The sequence below is a fragment of the Pogona vitticeps genome, chromosome 6 (genome assembly GCF_051106095.1).
Source record: "Pogona vitticeps strain Pit_001003342236 chromosome 6, PviZW2.1, whole genome shotgun sequence".
Taxonomy (NCBI): domain Eukaryota; kingdom Metazoa; phylum Chordata; class Lepidosauria; order Squamata; family Agamidae; genus Pogona; species Pogona vitticeps.
In genome coordinates, this window is record NC_135788.1 from 25,951,789 (window position 1) to 25,970,294 (window position 18,506).

Here is an 18,506-nt window from a genome sequence, read left to right on the forward strand (position 1 = left end):
TTCCCCATAGGCCCCATGAGGGCTCCCCCGCGCTCCTTCCGAAGCGACCACTGGTCACCTAGCCGAAAAAGCCGGCTTGAGCACTTGGAAAGGAGCGCGGGGGAGTCCTCCCCCGTGCTCCTTCCGAAGCGACTGCCGGTCAGCTGGGCGGAAATGCCAGCATGGGGTTTTGGGAGGACCGTGGGGGAGCCCTCCCCCACGGTCCTCCCAAAGGCCCCATTTTTGCAAGATGGCCACCGGCGCCGTTCCAAGATGGCCACCGGCGCCGTTTCCTTGCTTACCAAGGCAGCGAAAATGGCGGCCCTATAGAGGATTCCCACTTAGCGGTGAGTTTACCCCCCCATAGGAATGCATTAAACATGTTTTAATGAGTTCCTATGGGTTTTTTTGCCCCGCATAGCGAGGAATCCGGATAGCAACGTTTTTCCTGGAACGGATTAACATCACTATGCGGGGCACCACTGTAGTACCTATTAGTAGCAGTGGGGAAAAGGTATCATAATGTTACACCATACATTTTTGGTACCTTTTTTATGAGCAGGGAAGGTCATTGATATCCTTGCCTCTCCCTAAAGCCTTTTTAGTGGAAACAGCAAAATGGAAGGGAGTCCTTCAGCAGAACTTTGTAGTTCTCTCCTTTACTTTTCTTAATTCAGCAACACTTGTTCATGGTCAGCTGAAAATATTTGGTCTTAATGCTTTTAACACATTGAGCTACAGAATGAGTTTTTATAATATCTCCTGTTGAGATTTAAGAGGGATGAGATCAAAAAGATCTGATGGAACCTGGGCACAATCATATAGTCATTATGTGATAGTGAATTCCATTGAATTCAGTGGGCCTTTGAGGTAGACATGTATAAATATTGCACCTTGGTCCAAAAAGAACTGAAAATAACTGTGACTGGGGGAGGGGGAGAAAGAGAAATGAGAGAGACAGGAGGATGAGAGAGAGAGAGAGAGAGAGAGGCTGTACTTTAGAATATATGCTTTTATATTATCAAAGAAGTAGTCAGTTGCAGCACAAGCAAGTATTCTTGCAGTAGCTTGAAGATAAACACTTTTTTTCCACATAAGCTTTCATGACCTGTATGCATCTGAAGAAGCAGAACAATCCATGAAAGCTTAGTGCCAGATAAAACTTGTCAGTCATTAGGTTTTTTACAAGACAATGTTGTTTTTATTTTATATTTCTGTGAACTGAAGTGTCATCAACATGTTAAGGCAAATGCAAGCCGCTACCAGTTTGACTAGGGAAGTTGCAGCTCAGTTATAGCTGCTTAGAAGCCATCAGTTTGCAGTGCTGGATGGTGCCATCAACTCACATCTGTACAGGATACCATCTATCTCTGTGTGATTGCAGAACTGTAATTCAGATCTAGAAAGTGGCAAGGCAACATTGCTGTCTTACTGGCCTTGTTCCAAAATAGCCTAGACCATGAGAGGCCACATTTTAGTCAAGTAGCCACAGGTTCCAAGAGGCAGCTGTGCCTGAAGAGCTTCTGTCCGACCAGTATCTTATTATACTCTCACCAAGATTACTTCCTTTATCATATTGCCAAGCTGGAACAGATAATTCAGTGCTTATTATTATCCATGTTTTCTCTCCCTTTTGCGAGTGGTATTCCCTTATTCTCTTTTCAAGCAACTACTTTCCTTGTTATTTCCCTTTCTAATGTCAGGTTAGAGCAGTCAGCGTCAGAGATAATAACTATGTGCCATCAAGTCAGTTCTGATGTACGCCAACCTTTTTCAGGGTTTTTGAGGTAGAGAGTACTTAGAAATGGTTTATTATTCCTTCCTTTTGGGAGGATCCTGGCATTGTGCAGCCTGCCCAAGGACACACAGGCTGGCGAATCCGGGTTCAAAGCTGCAGCGTCCTTCTTCCTATGGCAAGTAAAAGGCAAGGCTGCTCTTTGGCAGGAAAATGCAGGTTCTTCTTAGCAGAAACCCAAGGTAAAGAAAAGGTGGAAAGAATGCTCTTCATTTGTAGCCACCTTCAGTACTTGCTCAAATTGGCTGCCAAAGGTAGAGGGAAGTGGATGTGCTGTCATTAGATATCTTTGCAAATAATTGTACATAGCCTGTTCCTCTGCTTAGCAAGATTGTTGTGAGGTTGAAATTATATAATCTTATGAACATCAATATATCTGCTAAAGGAAGGATGGGACCTGTGCAAAGATAGAAACTGCATAATATAGCACATGGTTATTGTAGTCCCAGCCCTTAGAATTCTGTTACTGCTTTAGGATTTAGAACATCCATTTACATGGTATAGTTCCCATAAAATTCTACCTTGTGTTTCCTGCTACTGTTGTCTTTTCCACGCTTGTTTCCCTTAGCTGCTGTTAAAATTGTGTGCTTTTAAAAATGCCTTTGTGCACTAAAGACATACCTTTCATTATTGATAAAAGAATGACAGAAATTCTCTACTTCTGTATTTCTAAGACAGGGGAATATGCCACTGATGAAGATGAGGATGATATGGGGCCTATCCTTCCAGGAGGAGATATGGCCATTGAAGTGTTTGAGCTTCCTGAAAATGATGACATGTTTTCTCCAGCAGAATTGGACACTAGCAAACTGGCTCACAAATTCAAAGAGGTAAACTGAAAAGCAGAGAGTGGGTAACTCAACAGTATAGATTTTTCACAGATGTAGAGTCCTCTTCCTGACTGATTTGGGTGATTTCCCAGTGACTTTCATAATAAAGATATATAAATGGCTTCAGCAGAACTTCTCACCTTAATGGAGACATACTTTGCCACTTCTTTTTTACTATCTGTTGCTATGGCTAACACTGTAAGATAGTGCTTGTCATTTTGACAAAGGTCCACAAATAAACTATTACTAACATTTACAGCAGGATCTATATTCCTAAAAGCACTTATTGAATTGGCCTGCTAATTTCAGTGGAACTCCTTGAGAGTAAATTGTCCAGTTCTTACCACCATTGCTGCAGCTGTAGATCTGATGCCTTTGCAGGTGTTAATTTAATCCTGCCTCCTCTTTTTCCAGGAAACAAATTTATTTGCTTTTCTTAACTTATTTCTGACCGTTGGTTATATTAATCTGTTGACTTCACCACACATGATAAAGAAGATATCTGTATGTGTAATCTCCAATTCTGAATTCAGATCAAAGCTTCAGTTATATGTGCCTGGGAAACAAGCCTAATTTAATGTAATCAGACTTTTCCAAATAAAGTTGCGTAGGATTGTTTTGAGCTATTTCATGCTCCCTAAATCTTATTTGTCACTCCAGATAACATGGAAGTATAATGTTATCTGATAGTACATGTTTAAGTATTTCACAAGTTAAAGCAGATGGCTTCAGATTCTGAAGTAATCTAGGGTTGTAGAACACTATAAATTGCTCACTGAAGGCATACAAATATCAGCATACAGACATCAGGTGCCATGCCAGTTTTTATGCTGTAACTCTCCTTTGCAGAAGACACATTTCCAGCAGGATATCACATGTTCTTATACTCAACATATTTACTGTCAAGTGTGAGAGGCATACACATGTGTATTTTCCCTGTGTAGATAAAGAGAGATGCTTGTAAATTTCATGTAAAAATGTGTGACACAATAGTTTTCAGTTTAGGAATAAATGACTTGATCTCCTCTTTGCCCAGTAACAAAGCTTCTGGTGAAGATATGCTCCCAGGAGAGTTGTTTAAGTCAAATACCACTTGGTAGTGTGCAGTGCTTGCTAGAATGTTCACATATACCCTGTTTCTCTGAAAATAAGACCTAACCTGAAAATAAGCCCTAGTATGAGTTTTCAGGACGCTCGTAATATAAGCCCTACCCCTAAAATAAGCCCCAGTTAAGTGAAACCCTGTCCCCCACCATTGTGCAGCAACCAGAAGATGACATGAATGTATTTTAATACATGTAGATTGTTGTACAGTGGTGCCTCACATAACGATGTTAATTGGTTCCAAAAAAAAAATCGTTATGTGAAAACATCGTTATGTGAAGCACCATTTCCCATAGGAATGCATTGGAAACCGGTTAATCCGTTCCAATAGGAATGGATTATCCGGTTTTCTCCCTCCCTCCGCGGCTTGGATCTGACCCAGGGCGGCTAACTCAGCCATGGCTTGACTCCCTAGAGTCCGGCCATGGCTGGGGTAACCACCGCGGCTCGGATCCAAGCCGCGGGGGGAGGGTGGTGGGATTGGAATGCCTTTCAGGCATCCTGGGCTTGGATCCCACCTGCTGCCGGTTACCCAAGGGTAACCGGCGGCGGGTGGGATGAACGCTGGGGTAGGCTACCGGCATCGGGGACAGTGTGGGGGGGATCGGGAAGGCTTGAAGCCTACCCGCGCCGCTTACCCAGGCCGTTTTCGGACTTCTGGAAGTCCGAGAACGGCCTGGGTAAGCCGCGCGGGTAGGCTTCAAGCCTTCCCGATCCCCCCCACACTGTCCCCGATGCTTGAAACCTCCCCGCGCCACTTTCCCCAGCCGTTCTCGGACTTCCAGGTGTCCGAGAACAGCCGGGGTAGGCGGAGCGGGGAGGCTTTAAGCCGTGGGGAGAGGATCAGAGGCATGGATGGGCTCTTCGGCAGCCACCGAGGCTTGGATCCGAGCCTCGGCAGTTGCCGAAGAGCCCGGCCATGCCTTCCACCCCCTCCCCGCAGCTTGGATCCAAGCCGTGGGGAGAGGATCGGAGGCATAGCTGGACTTCAGCCGGCTAAGAGGCCGGCTATCAGGCAGGAGGAGGTGGGAAGATTCCCCCACCACCTCCTGCCCGATCGCCAGCCTCTTAGCCGGCTGAAAACCCGGCGTTCGCTCAGGAGGGGTTGGGGGAAACTTCCCACCTCCTCCTGCCCGATCGCTGGCCTCTTAGCCGGCTGAAGTCCGGCTATGCTTCCGACCCTCCCCCCATGGCTGGGATCCGAGCTATGGGGAGAGGATCGGAGGCATGGATGGGCTCTTCGGCAGCCGCCGAGGCTTGGATCCAAGCCTCGGCAGTTGCTGAAGAGCCCGACCATGCCTTCCACCCCCTCCCCGCGGCTTGGATCCAAGCTGTGGGGAGAGGATCGGAGGCATGGATGGGCTCTTCGGCAGCCGCCGAGGCTTGGATCCAAGCCTCGGCAGTTGCTGAAGAGCCCGACCATGCCTTCCACCCCCTCCCCGCGGCTTGGATCCAAGCCGTGGGGAGAGGATCGGAGGCATGGATGGGCTCTTCGGCAGCCGCCGAGGCTTGGATCCAAGCCTCGGCAGTTGCCGAAGAGCCCGGCCATGCCTTCCACCCCCTCCCCGCAGCTTGGATCCAAGCCGTGGGGAGAGGATCGGAGGCATAGCTGGACTTCAGCCGGCTAAGAGGCCGGCTATCAGGCAGGAGGAGGTGGGAAGATTCCCCCACCACCTCCTGCCCGATCGCCAGCCTCTTAGCCGGCTGAAAACCCGGCGTTCGCTCAGGAGGGGTTGGGGGAAACTTCCCACCTCCTCCTGCCCGATCGCTGGCCTCTTAGCCGGCTGAAGTCCGGCTATGCTTCCGACCCCCTCCCCGCGGCTGGGATCCGAGCTATGGGGAGAGGATCGGAGGCATAGATGGGCTCTTCGGCAGCCGCCGAGGCTTGGATCCAAGCCTCGGCAGTTGCTGAAGAGCCCGACCATGCCTTCCACCCCCTCCCCGCGGCTTGGATCCAAGCTGTGGGGAGAGGATCGGAGGCATGGATGGGCTCTTCGGCAGCCGCCGAGGCTTGGATCCAAGCCTCGGCAGTTGCTGAAGAGCCCGACCATGCCTTCCACCCCCTCCCCGCGGCTTGGATCCAAGCCGTGGGGAGAGGATCGGAGGCATGGATGGGCTCTTCGGCAGCCGCCGAGGCTTGGATCCAAGCCTCGGCAGTTGCCGAAGAGCCCGGCCATGCCTTCCACCCCCTCCCCGCAGCTTGGATCCAAGCCGTGGGGAGAGGATCGGAGGCATAGCTGGACTTCAGCCGGCTAAGAGGCCGGCTATCAGGCAGGAGGAGGTGGGAAGATTCCCCCACCACCTCCTGCCCGATCGCCAGCCTCTTAGCCGGCTGAAAACCCGGCGTTCGCTCAGGAGGGGTTGGGGGAAACTTCCCACCTCCTCCTGCCCGATCGCTGGCCTCTTAGCCGGCTGAAGTCCGGCTATGCTTCCGACCCTCCCCCCATGGCTGGGATCCGAGCTATGGGGAGAGGATCGGAGGCATAGATGGGCTCTTCGGCAGCCGCCGAGGCTTGGATCCAAGCCTCGGCAGTTGCTGAAGAGCCCGACCATGCCTTCCACCCCCTCCCCGCGGCTTGGATCCAAGCTGTGGGGAGAGGATCGGAGGCATGGATGGGCTCTTCGGCAGCCGCCGAGGCTTGGATCCAAGCCTCGGCAGTTGCTGAAGAGCCCGACCATGCCTTCCACCCCCTCCCCGCGGCTTGGATCCAAGCTGTGGGGAGAGGATCGGAGGCATAGATGGGCTCTTCGGCAGCCGCCGAGGCTTGGATCCAAGCCTCGGCAGTTGCTGAAGAGCCCGGCCATGCCTTCCACCCCCTCCCCGCGGCTTGGATCCAAGCTGTGGGGAGAGGATCGGAGGCATAGATGGGCTCTTCGGCAGCCGCCGAGGCTTGGATCCAAGCCTCGGCAGTTGCTGAAGAGCCCGGCCATGCCTTCCACCCCCTCCCCGCGGCTCGGATCCCAGCCGCAGCCGACTACCCCAGGCATGGTCGGACTCCTGACAGTCCGACCATGGCCGGGGAAGCCGACCGCGGGGAAGGGGAATCCCGGCGGTGGCCTCTGAAGGACCCTTCAGAAGGGTCCTTCAGAGGCCACCGCAGGCATTTTCCCCCAGCTGAGCTGCGGGAGCGCTCCTTGGGAGGCTCCCGCCGCTCAGCTGGGGGAAAATGGTGCCTATGGGGAAAACATCGCAAAGCGATTTTTCCCCATAGGCAACATCGCTATGCGATCGCTTTTCCGATCGCAAAATCCGCATCGGTATGCGGATTTGTCGTTAAACGGGGCACTCGTTATACGAGGCACCACTGTATATTAAACATCCCTGAAAATAAGCCCTAATGTGTTTTTGGAGCAAAAATTAATATATTAATTTGTTTTATTTTTGGGGAAACACGGTATAAACCAGCATGGGAAAACACTTCAGGGGTGGGGTGTAAGTATAATCATCCCTATTCACAAAAGAGATTGTAAAGCTAACCCAAACAATTTTAGACCAATCAGTCTTCTCAATGTAGTCTCCAAACTGTACTCCAAATAGTTACTGGACAAATTAGAGCGCTGGGCTGTTGAAAAGTCAGTAATATCAGAAGAACAGGCAGGGTTCCAAAAGGGAAAATCTACTTTAGACCAATGTTTTGTACTCCACCTTTTAATACAAAAATATTCTCAATTAGGTAAGAAGGAGCTATATGTTTGTTTGTTTGTTTGTTTGTTTGTTTGTTTGTTTGTTTTGTTTTGTTTTGTTTTGTTTTGTTTTGTTTTGTTTAACTTATATGCCACCCACACTACCCGAAGGTCTCTGGGCGGCTTACAGCATTTAAAATACAATAAAAATGCAATAAAAAGTTCAGCCGTCAACCTCGTAGATAGAGCCCATCTGTGGCAAACACTTTCTGCCACCAATATAGATAGGAGGCTGTTGTTTTTAATCCAGATGCTTCACTTTAACACCAGCTTCAGGGTAAGGCTTGGGAAAAATGGCCTGTTGTCTGAGTCAATTCCAACAGAAAGAGGAGTCCATCAGGGATGCCTGTTGGCCCTTTTCCTCTTCAATGTCTATACTAACAGCATAGTCCAAGAATTGAGCCAATTGGAATTTTTCCGACCCACAATTAGGGATGTCAAGTTCTCAGTCCTTCTATATGCAGATGATATTGCAGTGGTCTCCACAACATTGGTATGCGAAAACTCTTGACCAATTTGAGCCAATTCTGTGCAAGAGAACACCTGACCATCAGTTACACCAAAACTAAAGTTCTAGTTTTTGGAAAGAAGAGGAAATTCCGTACATGGAAGCTTGATGGCAAACCCATCGAGCAGCTATGCAATTTTAGATATCTTGGTCTTTGTTTCAATGCGCAACTTTCATGAAAATATCATCTGAAAGCAATTAATCTAAAAGCATCTCAGTCCTCTCAGTCTCTTTTGCGGTTTACTTCAACCCATGGCAGGAGGTTGGTGGTCCCTGCAGTTGAGGTGTTTGCCAAGAAAATAGTACCCCAAATAACATATGGGGCAGAGATATGGTGATATATAAAGACTCACACTGAAGAAGTGATCCAAAATTCCTTTATTTAGTCTCTTCTAACTGTCCTTCACAACACACCCTCTGCATATCTAAGGGCCGAAGTAGGACTGATTCCAATTGAAACACATTCTGATATTGCGCTGGCCATGTATTGGCTGAAATTGGCCAGCATGAATTATTCTCGCCTTCCTAGGAAGTGCTACACAGAACAGCTTCAGAATCCATCTTGAAAATCCTGGGTGAATTTAGTAAGACTCATTTTGCAGAACTATGGGATTGACACAGACTCCCTTCCTACCTTTGTTTCAAATAAAGCTAAGCATCTGGTTAAAGAAAAAATGTCTTTACTCTAAGAGGCAGGATGTCCATTCCATCTCAGAAATGTCCTATTCCTGTTGGTTCCCTTTGTATAAAACTTCATTCTGTTTGGAGGACTACTTTGTTAATTTAACCTCAGCCCCTCTTAGAAAAGTGTTTACAGCTCTGCACCTTCAGTGTATGCCAACAGCTATATTAGTAGGAAGGTATGAAAATGTTCCTTTTGATCAAAGTTGAAGATGTTTCTCATTATTTGTTAAGATGTCCTTTATATGATCACCCAAGGAGCAAATTCCTTGCAGGCATACTTAGAATTTTCTGTGACAGCCCTCCTCTGGCTCAACTTTGTATGCTGCTTGTGGGCAGGGATGTAATTGCTACCCATCAAGTAGCAAAATTTGCCCTGGCAGCAAAGAAGATTCGTGCCAAGCATCAAAAATCCTAAATCTTACTTTTTAAGTGTAATTGTGATATGACAGTGCCACATATATTTGATGCTGTCACTGATATATTGCAATGACCTATGGTTTTAAGCAATCAACCAATAAAGTAAAGTAAAGTTGAGGAATGGGGAATGGAATCCTTTCCCTCCCAGTTTCTAAATTGAAAATTTAATCAGATGTCAGATTAGAAATTTATCTGAGGATGAATGCCATTTTTATGTGAAATCATCTTTTGCAAAGAGGATCTTAAGTGTCTGAATTTTGTGTGTCATAAATGCAAAATTGGAGGAGGCAAATGGGATGCTGACCTTGGCCGTTGTACAATATTACGTCTTTGTCTTCTGATTATGGAGGGCTGAGAGCTACTGCTCCAAATGGGGTTCTGGAACTGTTAGATTCTTAAATAAGAGGATCCATTTCCCTTATCTCAAAAGAATAAGTCAAATTTGTTTTAAATCTCTTTGGCCAAGGAAAGCTAAGGATGTCACAATAATAGTGGGAACAGATGGGTAGCAGGGTCTCTTCATGGTGAGTGGCCTTCACCTTACCAGACACCCAGTGTCTGCTTATTCAGAAAACAATACCATCATGGCAGATGAGGCATAATCACTAGTAAAGGCAACAAAGATTGCCGCCTGAGACAGCTCTGTTCATTTGTTAGTTGCTATATTTTAGCTTTGCTTAGTAGCTTCTCACAGGCTTTACATGGCAAAGGAACTTTCTTATGTGCACACTGGTTCTTTCTGATTTCACAGAAAGCTCTTAGGTTTGGTACTAGGAGAATTTTCCTGTCTCGTGCTTCTTAATGAGTGATATCAATTATGGTGTGCTTTGATTCAGTTATTAGACAGAGAAATGAGTGCCACCTATTTTATGTTTATTATAGGAGAGTCTGTTTTAATATCACAGAAAACATTAATAAATGCACCTGCACCTGAGCAGTCTTTTAGTAGCAAAATTGGTTGAGGGTCTCTTTCTTTTACACCATTTATGAAAGGGGATAAAACTAGCTGACTTGCTTGTAGATTTATTATAGAAAGGCGGTTAGAAGAGGGTAAGAAGCTATGCAAAGTACTATGATTTGCAGTTTCAGAGCGAAAATGATGGCTTCTCATATCAGACACTGCATATGAATGGATCAAAGTACTGTACACAGTGGATGCAAAGAGCTGAGATGGCAGACAGCCACCACGCTGCCATTTCTGTCTATGAACTTGGGTCACAGCTTCTTATTTTCCTGTGGGAGGCTTTGCTTTAATTAAAATTGTAGTTTGAAATGTTTGACTGGCCACAAGAAGTCTTTTCAGACTTCTGACTGTTTTTTTTTTAAATTAGATTTGGGACGTCCCTGTTTCCCAATTCATGCACATGTCCTAAGAGATTTATAGGGCCTAATTTCCTAAAAGGCTATCTTTTCTAATAGGACCATGCCTGGATTCTGTAAGAGAGTCTCTACTTCATTTCTTGCTGATACCAGAAATGTATTTGGTGGACAAAGGAGAAATGGAGGCATTTTCCCCTCCTTCTCAAGTTCCCCACCTTCTCCACTCCTGTGGTGGCCTTCTGTCAGCAGGCAAAGGCATTTTCACTCATCCTGACAAGCTGATTAGGATTTCCTGGTGTTAGCTGTTCACCTTAGTTCAGCTAGCCACTCTTTTTGATTTGTTCTTGGTTTTGTCCACTTGCTTGTATTATTTTGATAGTTGCCATTATTTAATTTCATTACCTTTGTATGTTCTGTTAGCTGTCTTGGATACATTTTTATAGAAAGGGTAGTTAATTGAAATTTATAGTTAATTGAAAAACTAGCAGGCATGTGACCTTGAAAACAGAATTTTCACAGCAGGTAGACAAGATAGTATCATTAGGGGTCTCTATGATCATAGACTTGGGTCAAGAGACAGAGAGGAGGTTTAGTGGGTTCCTGAAATCTTTGGAGGTTCATAACCATCTACAATAGTGAATAGAAGAAAACTTGATGATTAGTAGTGCAATGGAGATACATGTACTGGTTAGTTCCCCCATTGGCATATGTTTATGTATATGTTAACAAATCCAAATGTGCCCATAAGCAAAAACATGTATACTGTAGGCTGTGATGTTACTCCCTTGGGACAGTGAATGAATTTATAGTGTGCCATAGTTCTAGTTAGATTCACTATCCATCTTAAACAGCAGCTTGCCCAGGACTGGAATTTCTGTCTCAAAGGTTTGGGGAGGAACTGGGTGCAAGGGAGACCTCACCAGGGATCTGTTTAAGTTCTTTTAGCTCAGGTTGAGAGTTACATAAGCTTTCTTGTTGTTATTGCTGCTGCTGCAGTAAATACATGTGATCATTGTGTCCTCTGTAGTACTGGAGCCTTTTAATAAGCTGCTTCTGTGTTAGTTGTCCCTTCTGACATGCCTGCCTAATCCATGCAGTAAAGCTTTCTAAGAATATTTCTGTGCACTGAGACATTCAATTCTGGTTTAGCTAACAAGCCGAGTATGACCATTGATATTTTTTCCTCCTTTAAAACGTTTGGCCTTTCCAGGCTGATTGGGTACCCTCCTCTGATATTCTGAGAGGCTAGCCAGCAACACTTTTTCTTTAATTAACTTACATAGACTGAGTCATTTTCCAAGCTGGATATTTTAATTTACAGTCTACTGCACTGCAGCACTTTGGTGGGCCTTCTGCTGTGCGTACAACAGTATTCAGGTGGCATCGTAGAAGTATCGCTTCAACAAAAATACACTGGAACATTGGCATTTGTGGTTCACTTGTTCACTTTGTGATTTTGCTCTTCCAGCTGCAAATCAAGCATGCCGTTACAGAAGCTGAGATTCAGAAGCTGAAAACAAAGGTAAGGATGACGACTCGTGACTAAATGACAGTCTTCTTATTTTTAACTGCTGTCGGGTGAATTCAAAGGGAGGGAAAGAAAAGTAAATTCTCATCCAGAAAACACAGTGTCTCAAGAGAGCTTGTTTTGGTAGAAGTACTCTAACGAAACCTGAGAAGGAACCAAGAGGCCTATTATTAGAAAGAAAATACGTAGCTACAATTACATGTTAAATTTTTATTCCTCTCCTACATCATTAGATCACTAAAAGGCTTGAAAGAAAATATATTGCCTCAGTTTCTTTTTATATATTGCTTTCTTTATATTGCCTCAGTTTTGAGAAGCATAAAGTATTCTTTTCTCTTCTCACATAGATGAAAACATGAGACTTCAACTAGGAATTAATTTTTCAAAACGTTCCTTAGTGGAATCTTTTATATTTATTATATTAATTAGCCTTGCTTGTTTGTACTATGGTCGAGCCATTCATTTTGATGATATGAAGAATATGCAGAATGAATGCATATTGTTTGATTCGTTATGAATGTTTGTGAGACTGGGGTAAAAGGGCAGATATACGAAGACATTCTAGCATCATTCATTTTTCTTCTGCAGTTCACCCCTCTTGCATTATTTTAAAACTTCAGAAATCTTGTAGTAAGTTCTCATATAGTATTAGAAAACCATGTAAATGGAATTTGGTACCCACTGAAAAACTTATTGTCTTCAGAGTTTGTTGACTAACCACTAGATTCTTTACTGTACGTTTGGCTCATTCCGCTGCTGTAGAATTCTAAGCACACAAAGTATTGTGTGTATTTTTAAGACTTTGAAATCAGTTCAACCCATGGTTATCGGCTTAGCTGGAGGTCCCTTTGATTTTATTATGTCTAAAGTATACCTGCTTCCTTTTGGAATGCACAGTAACAATTGTTAAATATATGTGCATTCCTTACAATTTTTGCCATTTATTCAGAAGCAAATTCTGAATGCACTATATAATAGCTAGTAATTTAAAACCTTTAAAGTGAATGCTTTTTCCTGAGCATGAAAATGTGTAAAATGTTTAATAAATACACTAGTTCTAAATACAAGCCATTGTTATTACAAAACACATACCTATGAAATCTTTTCATATTATATACAGAGCAAAATTCTGGTTGTTTCTATCAGATATTCAGTAGTTTGCTGAATGCCCATTTGCTCTTTCTCTGCCGTTTGCTCAAGGAAGTATTTACTATCATGTTGCTTTGAATGGGTTAATCTCTGGCTTCCACCACAATAAGCCAGAGATCACAGAGAGCGCTATAGGTAGTGGTGCAGTGTTACACTCCAGATTTCATGAACAGAATTCTGCCCAGTAAAATTTTCTTTCATCTCTAGTGGGAATTTATTTTTAAAAAAATTAAGTCGCTTTTTTGTTTTATTTATTTAAGCATCCAGGGCAACCTAGCCCTCTCAAGGTGAGTCACACTGTTTTAAAAAGTCATCATATAAGAAGCTTTCTAGATTACGCATCCTTCAGTCTTGAGAGACTTATGGTATCGTGCCCTGTATGGAGGACTTGGAACAGCGTCTAGTGTGGCTGAGAAGGCCAATTCAGGAGTGACCACACTGAAGACAAATACAATCTGTACTCCGTCTAGCTCCCTGATTTTGCTGCTTTTGTGACTGCCTCTTTGCCTCAGCCTGTTGGACAAGTGTCAGCAGGCTGAGGCAGATAGGGGGAGGCCGTGATGCACCAAACAAAACTCAACTTCACAATCAGAACCAATATTAAAATATCTACAGAAGTTTAAATGTAAACAGTAAATCAGTAGTTCACAACCTTGGGTAACCAGATGTTCTTAGACTAAAACCCCCAGAAGACTTTGCCACTAACTGTGTGAGCAGAGATTTCTGGGAATTGTAGTCCAAGAACCTTGGGGATCCAAGGCTGGGAACCCTGGTTGTACAAAGTATCCAGGAGCATTTTGTGTGACACCCCACCCGAAAGCATTGTAGAGCTCTTAGAAGTGAATTGGTGCAGGCAAGACTCCAGGATTTGTTCTGGGGTTCAGAGGGGCTCCAAGGTCCACCCCACCCCAAAACTAAACATCGGAATTGGAGGTGGCTATTCAGGGACTTCCAGTTTTGTTTTGGTTTTGGTTGACTTGTCTTAATTTGGTTGGCCTTTTTTGCCCTGGTTCAGCCCATGAGAGTTCATGGAGGCAGAAATTTGGCCTGCAGGCCTGCCAGAGTTCCCCAACCTTATTATAAACAATCAGATCTATAGAGCTTTAAGAGTGAGGTAGCCATGCCTACTTGCCACAAAGAGTTTTATAATTATATGTCCTCCACATTAATGACCCCAATTGTACATCCTGCACATTAAATTCTACAGGAAATACTAGGCAGATAGACAGAAAAGAATACATTCAGCCTGCATAATTACAGATGGGAAACATGTATCCATACAAACATCATTGGGCTGCAACTCCCATCAGCCTTTCTCACCATAGCCAATGGTGGTGGATCATGGGAGCTGCAATTCTACAACATCTGGAAAACTACATGTTGTTCCCTACATGTTGTTCATATCTGTTCTGAACATTAAAGACAAGGTGCCAGTAGATTTTGTATGACATGGTATCGTACTGTATTTAGTAACCTGCCTAGAGTAACTAATCCCTGTCCTGATATTTCTGAACAAGTGAATCTGAATTTAAAAGCTTCTGTCTTATTTTGCCCAGCTACAAGCTGCTGAGAATGAGAAAGTAAGATGGGAGTTGGAAAAGAACCAGCTTCAGCAGAACATTGAAGAGAACAAGGACAGGATGATGAAGCTCGAGAGCTACTGGATTGAGGCACAAACCCTGTGTCATACTGTCAATGAACATCTGAAGGAGACCCAGAGCCAGTATCAGGCCCTTGAGAAGAAATACAACAAAGCCAAGAAACTGATTAAGGACTTTCAGCAGAAGTAAGCAATAGCCACGAACAGAGTTGGCAGTTCAAGTGTTAATTCTCAAAATGCTTACAAGACATACGTATGCAGAGCGTTAGTGAGGTAAAGTGGTCAGAGTCTTGAGCTAGGACTGCAGAGATGTTCCTGCTCAACCATGAAACTCATGATGGGACCACTCACTGTCTAACCTACCTGACAGATTGTTGTGATACTCAATGCCAGCCACATAGATTACCCTACATTCCTGGGAAAAATAATGGAATAGAAAGTTGGCTAATTCTTTACAGTGGCAATAAAAAGTACCTTGATAAATTATACTATCATGTTAGATGGCTTCATCACTTGTGTCCATCACAGCAGTTTTCAATCCTTCTGTTTTTATCTGTTTCTCTCTTTCTCTCAGTCATTGTTCCAAACAGTGTTCATATTCCTTTCAACAAGGAAATATTTGTTCCATGCTTTTGTCTTTCTTGCTGGTGCAGGTTCATTATTGTTAGATTAGTAAGATACCTCTAATCGACACATCAGTTTCCTAAGAAAATCTTTAACACTCTGCTGCAGTGAATTGTTTTAATATCTTTTACAATTTAGCAGTTTGTTCTAATTGGCAAATTTATTTATTTTTCCTAAGAGAACTTGAGTTTATCAAACGACAAGAAGCTGAAAGGAAAAAAATTGAAGATCTAGAGAAAGCTCATTTTGTAGAAGTCCAAAGTTTACAAGCTCGTGTAAGTAGCTTTCATTACTTCCTTTTATTTTGGAGATGCTTTGGTAGTGGCTGTATATACAATTTATGAAGAGGCAGATTTTAAATATTTTAAATAAACAGTACTAAATAGGGAGATGACCATTGTGCTGGATAATGATGCTAAAGAAATTTGTTATTGGTAGTCACTTGTGTTGTCTCTGTCTGGTAAAAAAGGAAGCGTTACCAAGGTTTTAAAAAAAAACAATTGTCATATTTCTCCTAGATTAGAGAACTTGAAACAGACGTTTTCAGGCTACTGAAGCAAAATGGGAGCCAAGTTAACAATAACAACAACATTTTCGAAAAGCAGACATCTCTTGGAGAAGTCTCAAGAGGAGATACAATGGAAAACCTAGATGGAAAACAGGTGTCTTGCCTGGATGCCTTAAGTCAAGGTTTGTTTAAACCAGATGATAAAGTTGAGAATGTTGTTCTTTCTTTGTGACTTAGTTACAATGATGTTAATGTTTTAAAAAATGTAATGCACAATGTGGTGTCTCACTGAAATAATGAATTAGATGAAGTGTATCATCTAATACAATGCCTGTGGCACTCTTCAGTTTCTACACTGTGCTAATAAACAGGTTAAGAAAGTGTGTGCATCTTCCTTATCTATCTTTATGCCTGGTTTCATTTACTCTGTGTTCCAGGGTTCAAGATATGGTGTTTCAGTCTAAAAAGTAAACCAGTGATTTGGCAAAATAACATTTGAGAGACAAATCACATTTGTATAAACATATGTGTGGCTGAAATGCAACAGAATAAAGCTAAACTATGTAAATCTAATGATGTCATCATCAGCCATGACCATTTTTTGGGAATTAAAAGTTTACTGTCATCCACCAAGCCAAATATTCAAAGACTGCCTAGGAAATTTCAGCTAGGAATCCCTTTCATCTCAGGGAAGCCATTGAGGCCTGCAAGATGGTGTGTGTGACAGTATTTAACTTCTAATAATTGCTGCCACTGGTGAATTTATCTTGGCAACAGCAATTTTCAAAAATTAAAGCTGTGCCTCCATGTCCCATAGCCTCCAGTGGCTTTCCCAGGACCGGAGGGAACATTTGGTGGGGGGAACAGGAAACATGTAATTCCTGAAAAATGGCTATGGCTGGCAACATTATCAGCCTTATGTGATGTAACATTGCACAACAGGATTGCAGCCCTTGTGGATGAATCGATTGATAGATAGATGGTTTACTTATATACAGTGGGGTCTTGACTTGAGAACTTAATCCGTATTGGAAGGCGGTTCTCAAGTCAAAAAGTCTGTAAGTCAAGTCTCCATTGACCTACAGTGCATTGAAAACCGATTAATCCCGTAACAGGCCGTTTTTGTTCCATTTTGGTTTTTTTCTGGTCTGTAAGTCAAATCTCAGTCTGCAAGTCAAATCTAAATTTTGCGGCCAGAGAAGTCTGTAACTCAAAAAGTCTGTAAGTCAAGCCGTCTGTAAGTCAAGGGTCCACTGCAAATATCAGGTGCATTATCAACCCAAACCGATGCATGTGTTGAGGGGGAGAGGCTTTTAGAGTGTGTTTGAAGGTAATAAAACACCTGGAAGTGCATATCACTGTCAGGGAGTCGGGTGGGTTAGTAAGTCAACAATCATCCTCTGCCCTTTTTAAAATCGAAATTGTGCTTTAGCTGTAATTTTGGCTGATCCACTGTCTGCCATCATCACATATGTACATGAAACTGCTTTTTCTTCATCGAGATCTCTGAATTCACACATATGGGTTCCTTTTGTACATGCATGAGCATCTTCGGAACCTTCTAGACTCTAGAGCCTAAAGAAAGTGTTAGTCCATGCCATGTGCATGCTCCACACTCTGTAACTAATCCTCAGCTCCTTTTTTGCCACTGCTGAGAGAGCAGTCTGGGAGCTTCTGTAGAGCCTTTATTTCTTCTCATAATCCACGTAATTTGTATATATTTCATTTTACCTTGTTGTTGATTCCCCTTTTTTCCTTCAACCCTCTCCCGGTCATCTTCATCATTTTAAAAAAAAAGATTCTTGGTTATATTTGTTGTTCATCTGTTAACAGCTGTTCTCACCTTTTATGGTCCCAGCGGGTCGGTTTAAGAAGTGTGTTACCTGCACTAATACATTCCCCCTCACTGACAGACACTTCATGCCTTTATTGCCTGGGTGAGGGACATCAAACAGAATTGTCAGATCTGCTGTAAGTTCACAAAGGTAGCCATTAAAAACAGAAAGTCCCACTTAAGATTTTCTCTCTGGGAGAAATCCTTGAAAAAATGGTGGACACTATTGCTAAAGAAAAAAGGGACGTGGTGGCGCTGTGGGCTAAACCGCAGAAGCCTGTGCTGCGGGGTCAGAAGACCAAGCAGTCATAAGATCGAATCCACGCGACGCAGTGAGCTCCCGTTGCTTGTCCCGGCTCCCGCCAACCTAGCGGTTCGAAAGCATGCAAATGCGAGTAGATAAATAGGGACCACCTCGGTGGGAAGGTAACAGCGTTCCATGTCTAAGTCGCACTGGCCATGTGACCACGGAAGATTGTCTTCGGACAAAAACGCTGCCTCTATGGCTTGGAAACAGGGATGAGCACCGCCCCCTAGAGTCGAACACGACTGGACAAAAATTGTCAAGGGGAACCTTTACCTTTACCTTTATTGCTAAAGAAACTACCTTGGTTTCAACAGTCTCCATCTGTGAAATCCCTTCCAAGGAGTTTATTATGGAGGCACTCCAGTTAGAAACAATCTTGGGAAGAGCCCTCAAGAATTCATCCACTCAGTCAATAGAACCTAGCTAACAAATGCTGACTCCTGATATCAATGAACATATCATAGGTTGTACTCCAGCTCTCTACAGAAGAAGGAGGGTGGAAGCCCTTCGGGATAGTTGGGACATCACACTATGTGTGTATATTTTATTGCCTATGCACACACTGGGGAGCCATTACATGTTTCCTGGTGCATAGCCTTGCCCACCTTGATGAAATATATATTTGTGTGACTGAG

The 18,506-nt window shown here is 43.8% G+C and overlaps 1 protein-coding gene across 14 annotated transcripts in view; it reads left to right on the forward strand.

The window, feature by feature from the left end:
- PPP1R9A (protein phosphatase 1 regulatory subunit 9A) overlaps window positions 1-18,506 on the forward strand; it is a 162,061-nt gene that overhangs the window by 104,083 nt on the left and 39,472 nt on the right. For all 14 annotated transcript variants that reach the window (XM_078378706.1, XM_073003195.2, XM_073003196.2 and 11 more), the window contains 5 exons: window positions 2,449-2,604; window positions 11,790-11,843; window positions 14,555-14,784; window positions 15,401-15,497; window positions 15,741-15,912. In XM_078378706.1, the coding sequence (XP_078234832.1) occupies window positions 2,449-2,604; window positions 11,790-11,843; window positions 14,555-14,784; window positions 15,401-15,497; window positions 15,741-15,912 (709 nt within the window). The remainder of the gene's footprint in view (window positions 1-2,448; window positions 2,605-11,789; window positions 11,844-14,554; window positions 14,785-15,400; window positions 15,498-15,740; window positions 15,913-18,506) is intronic.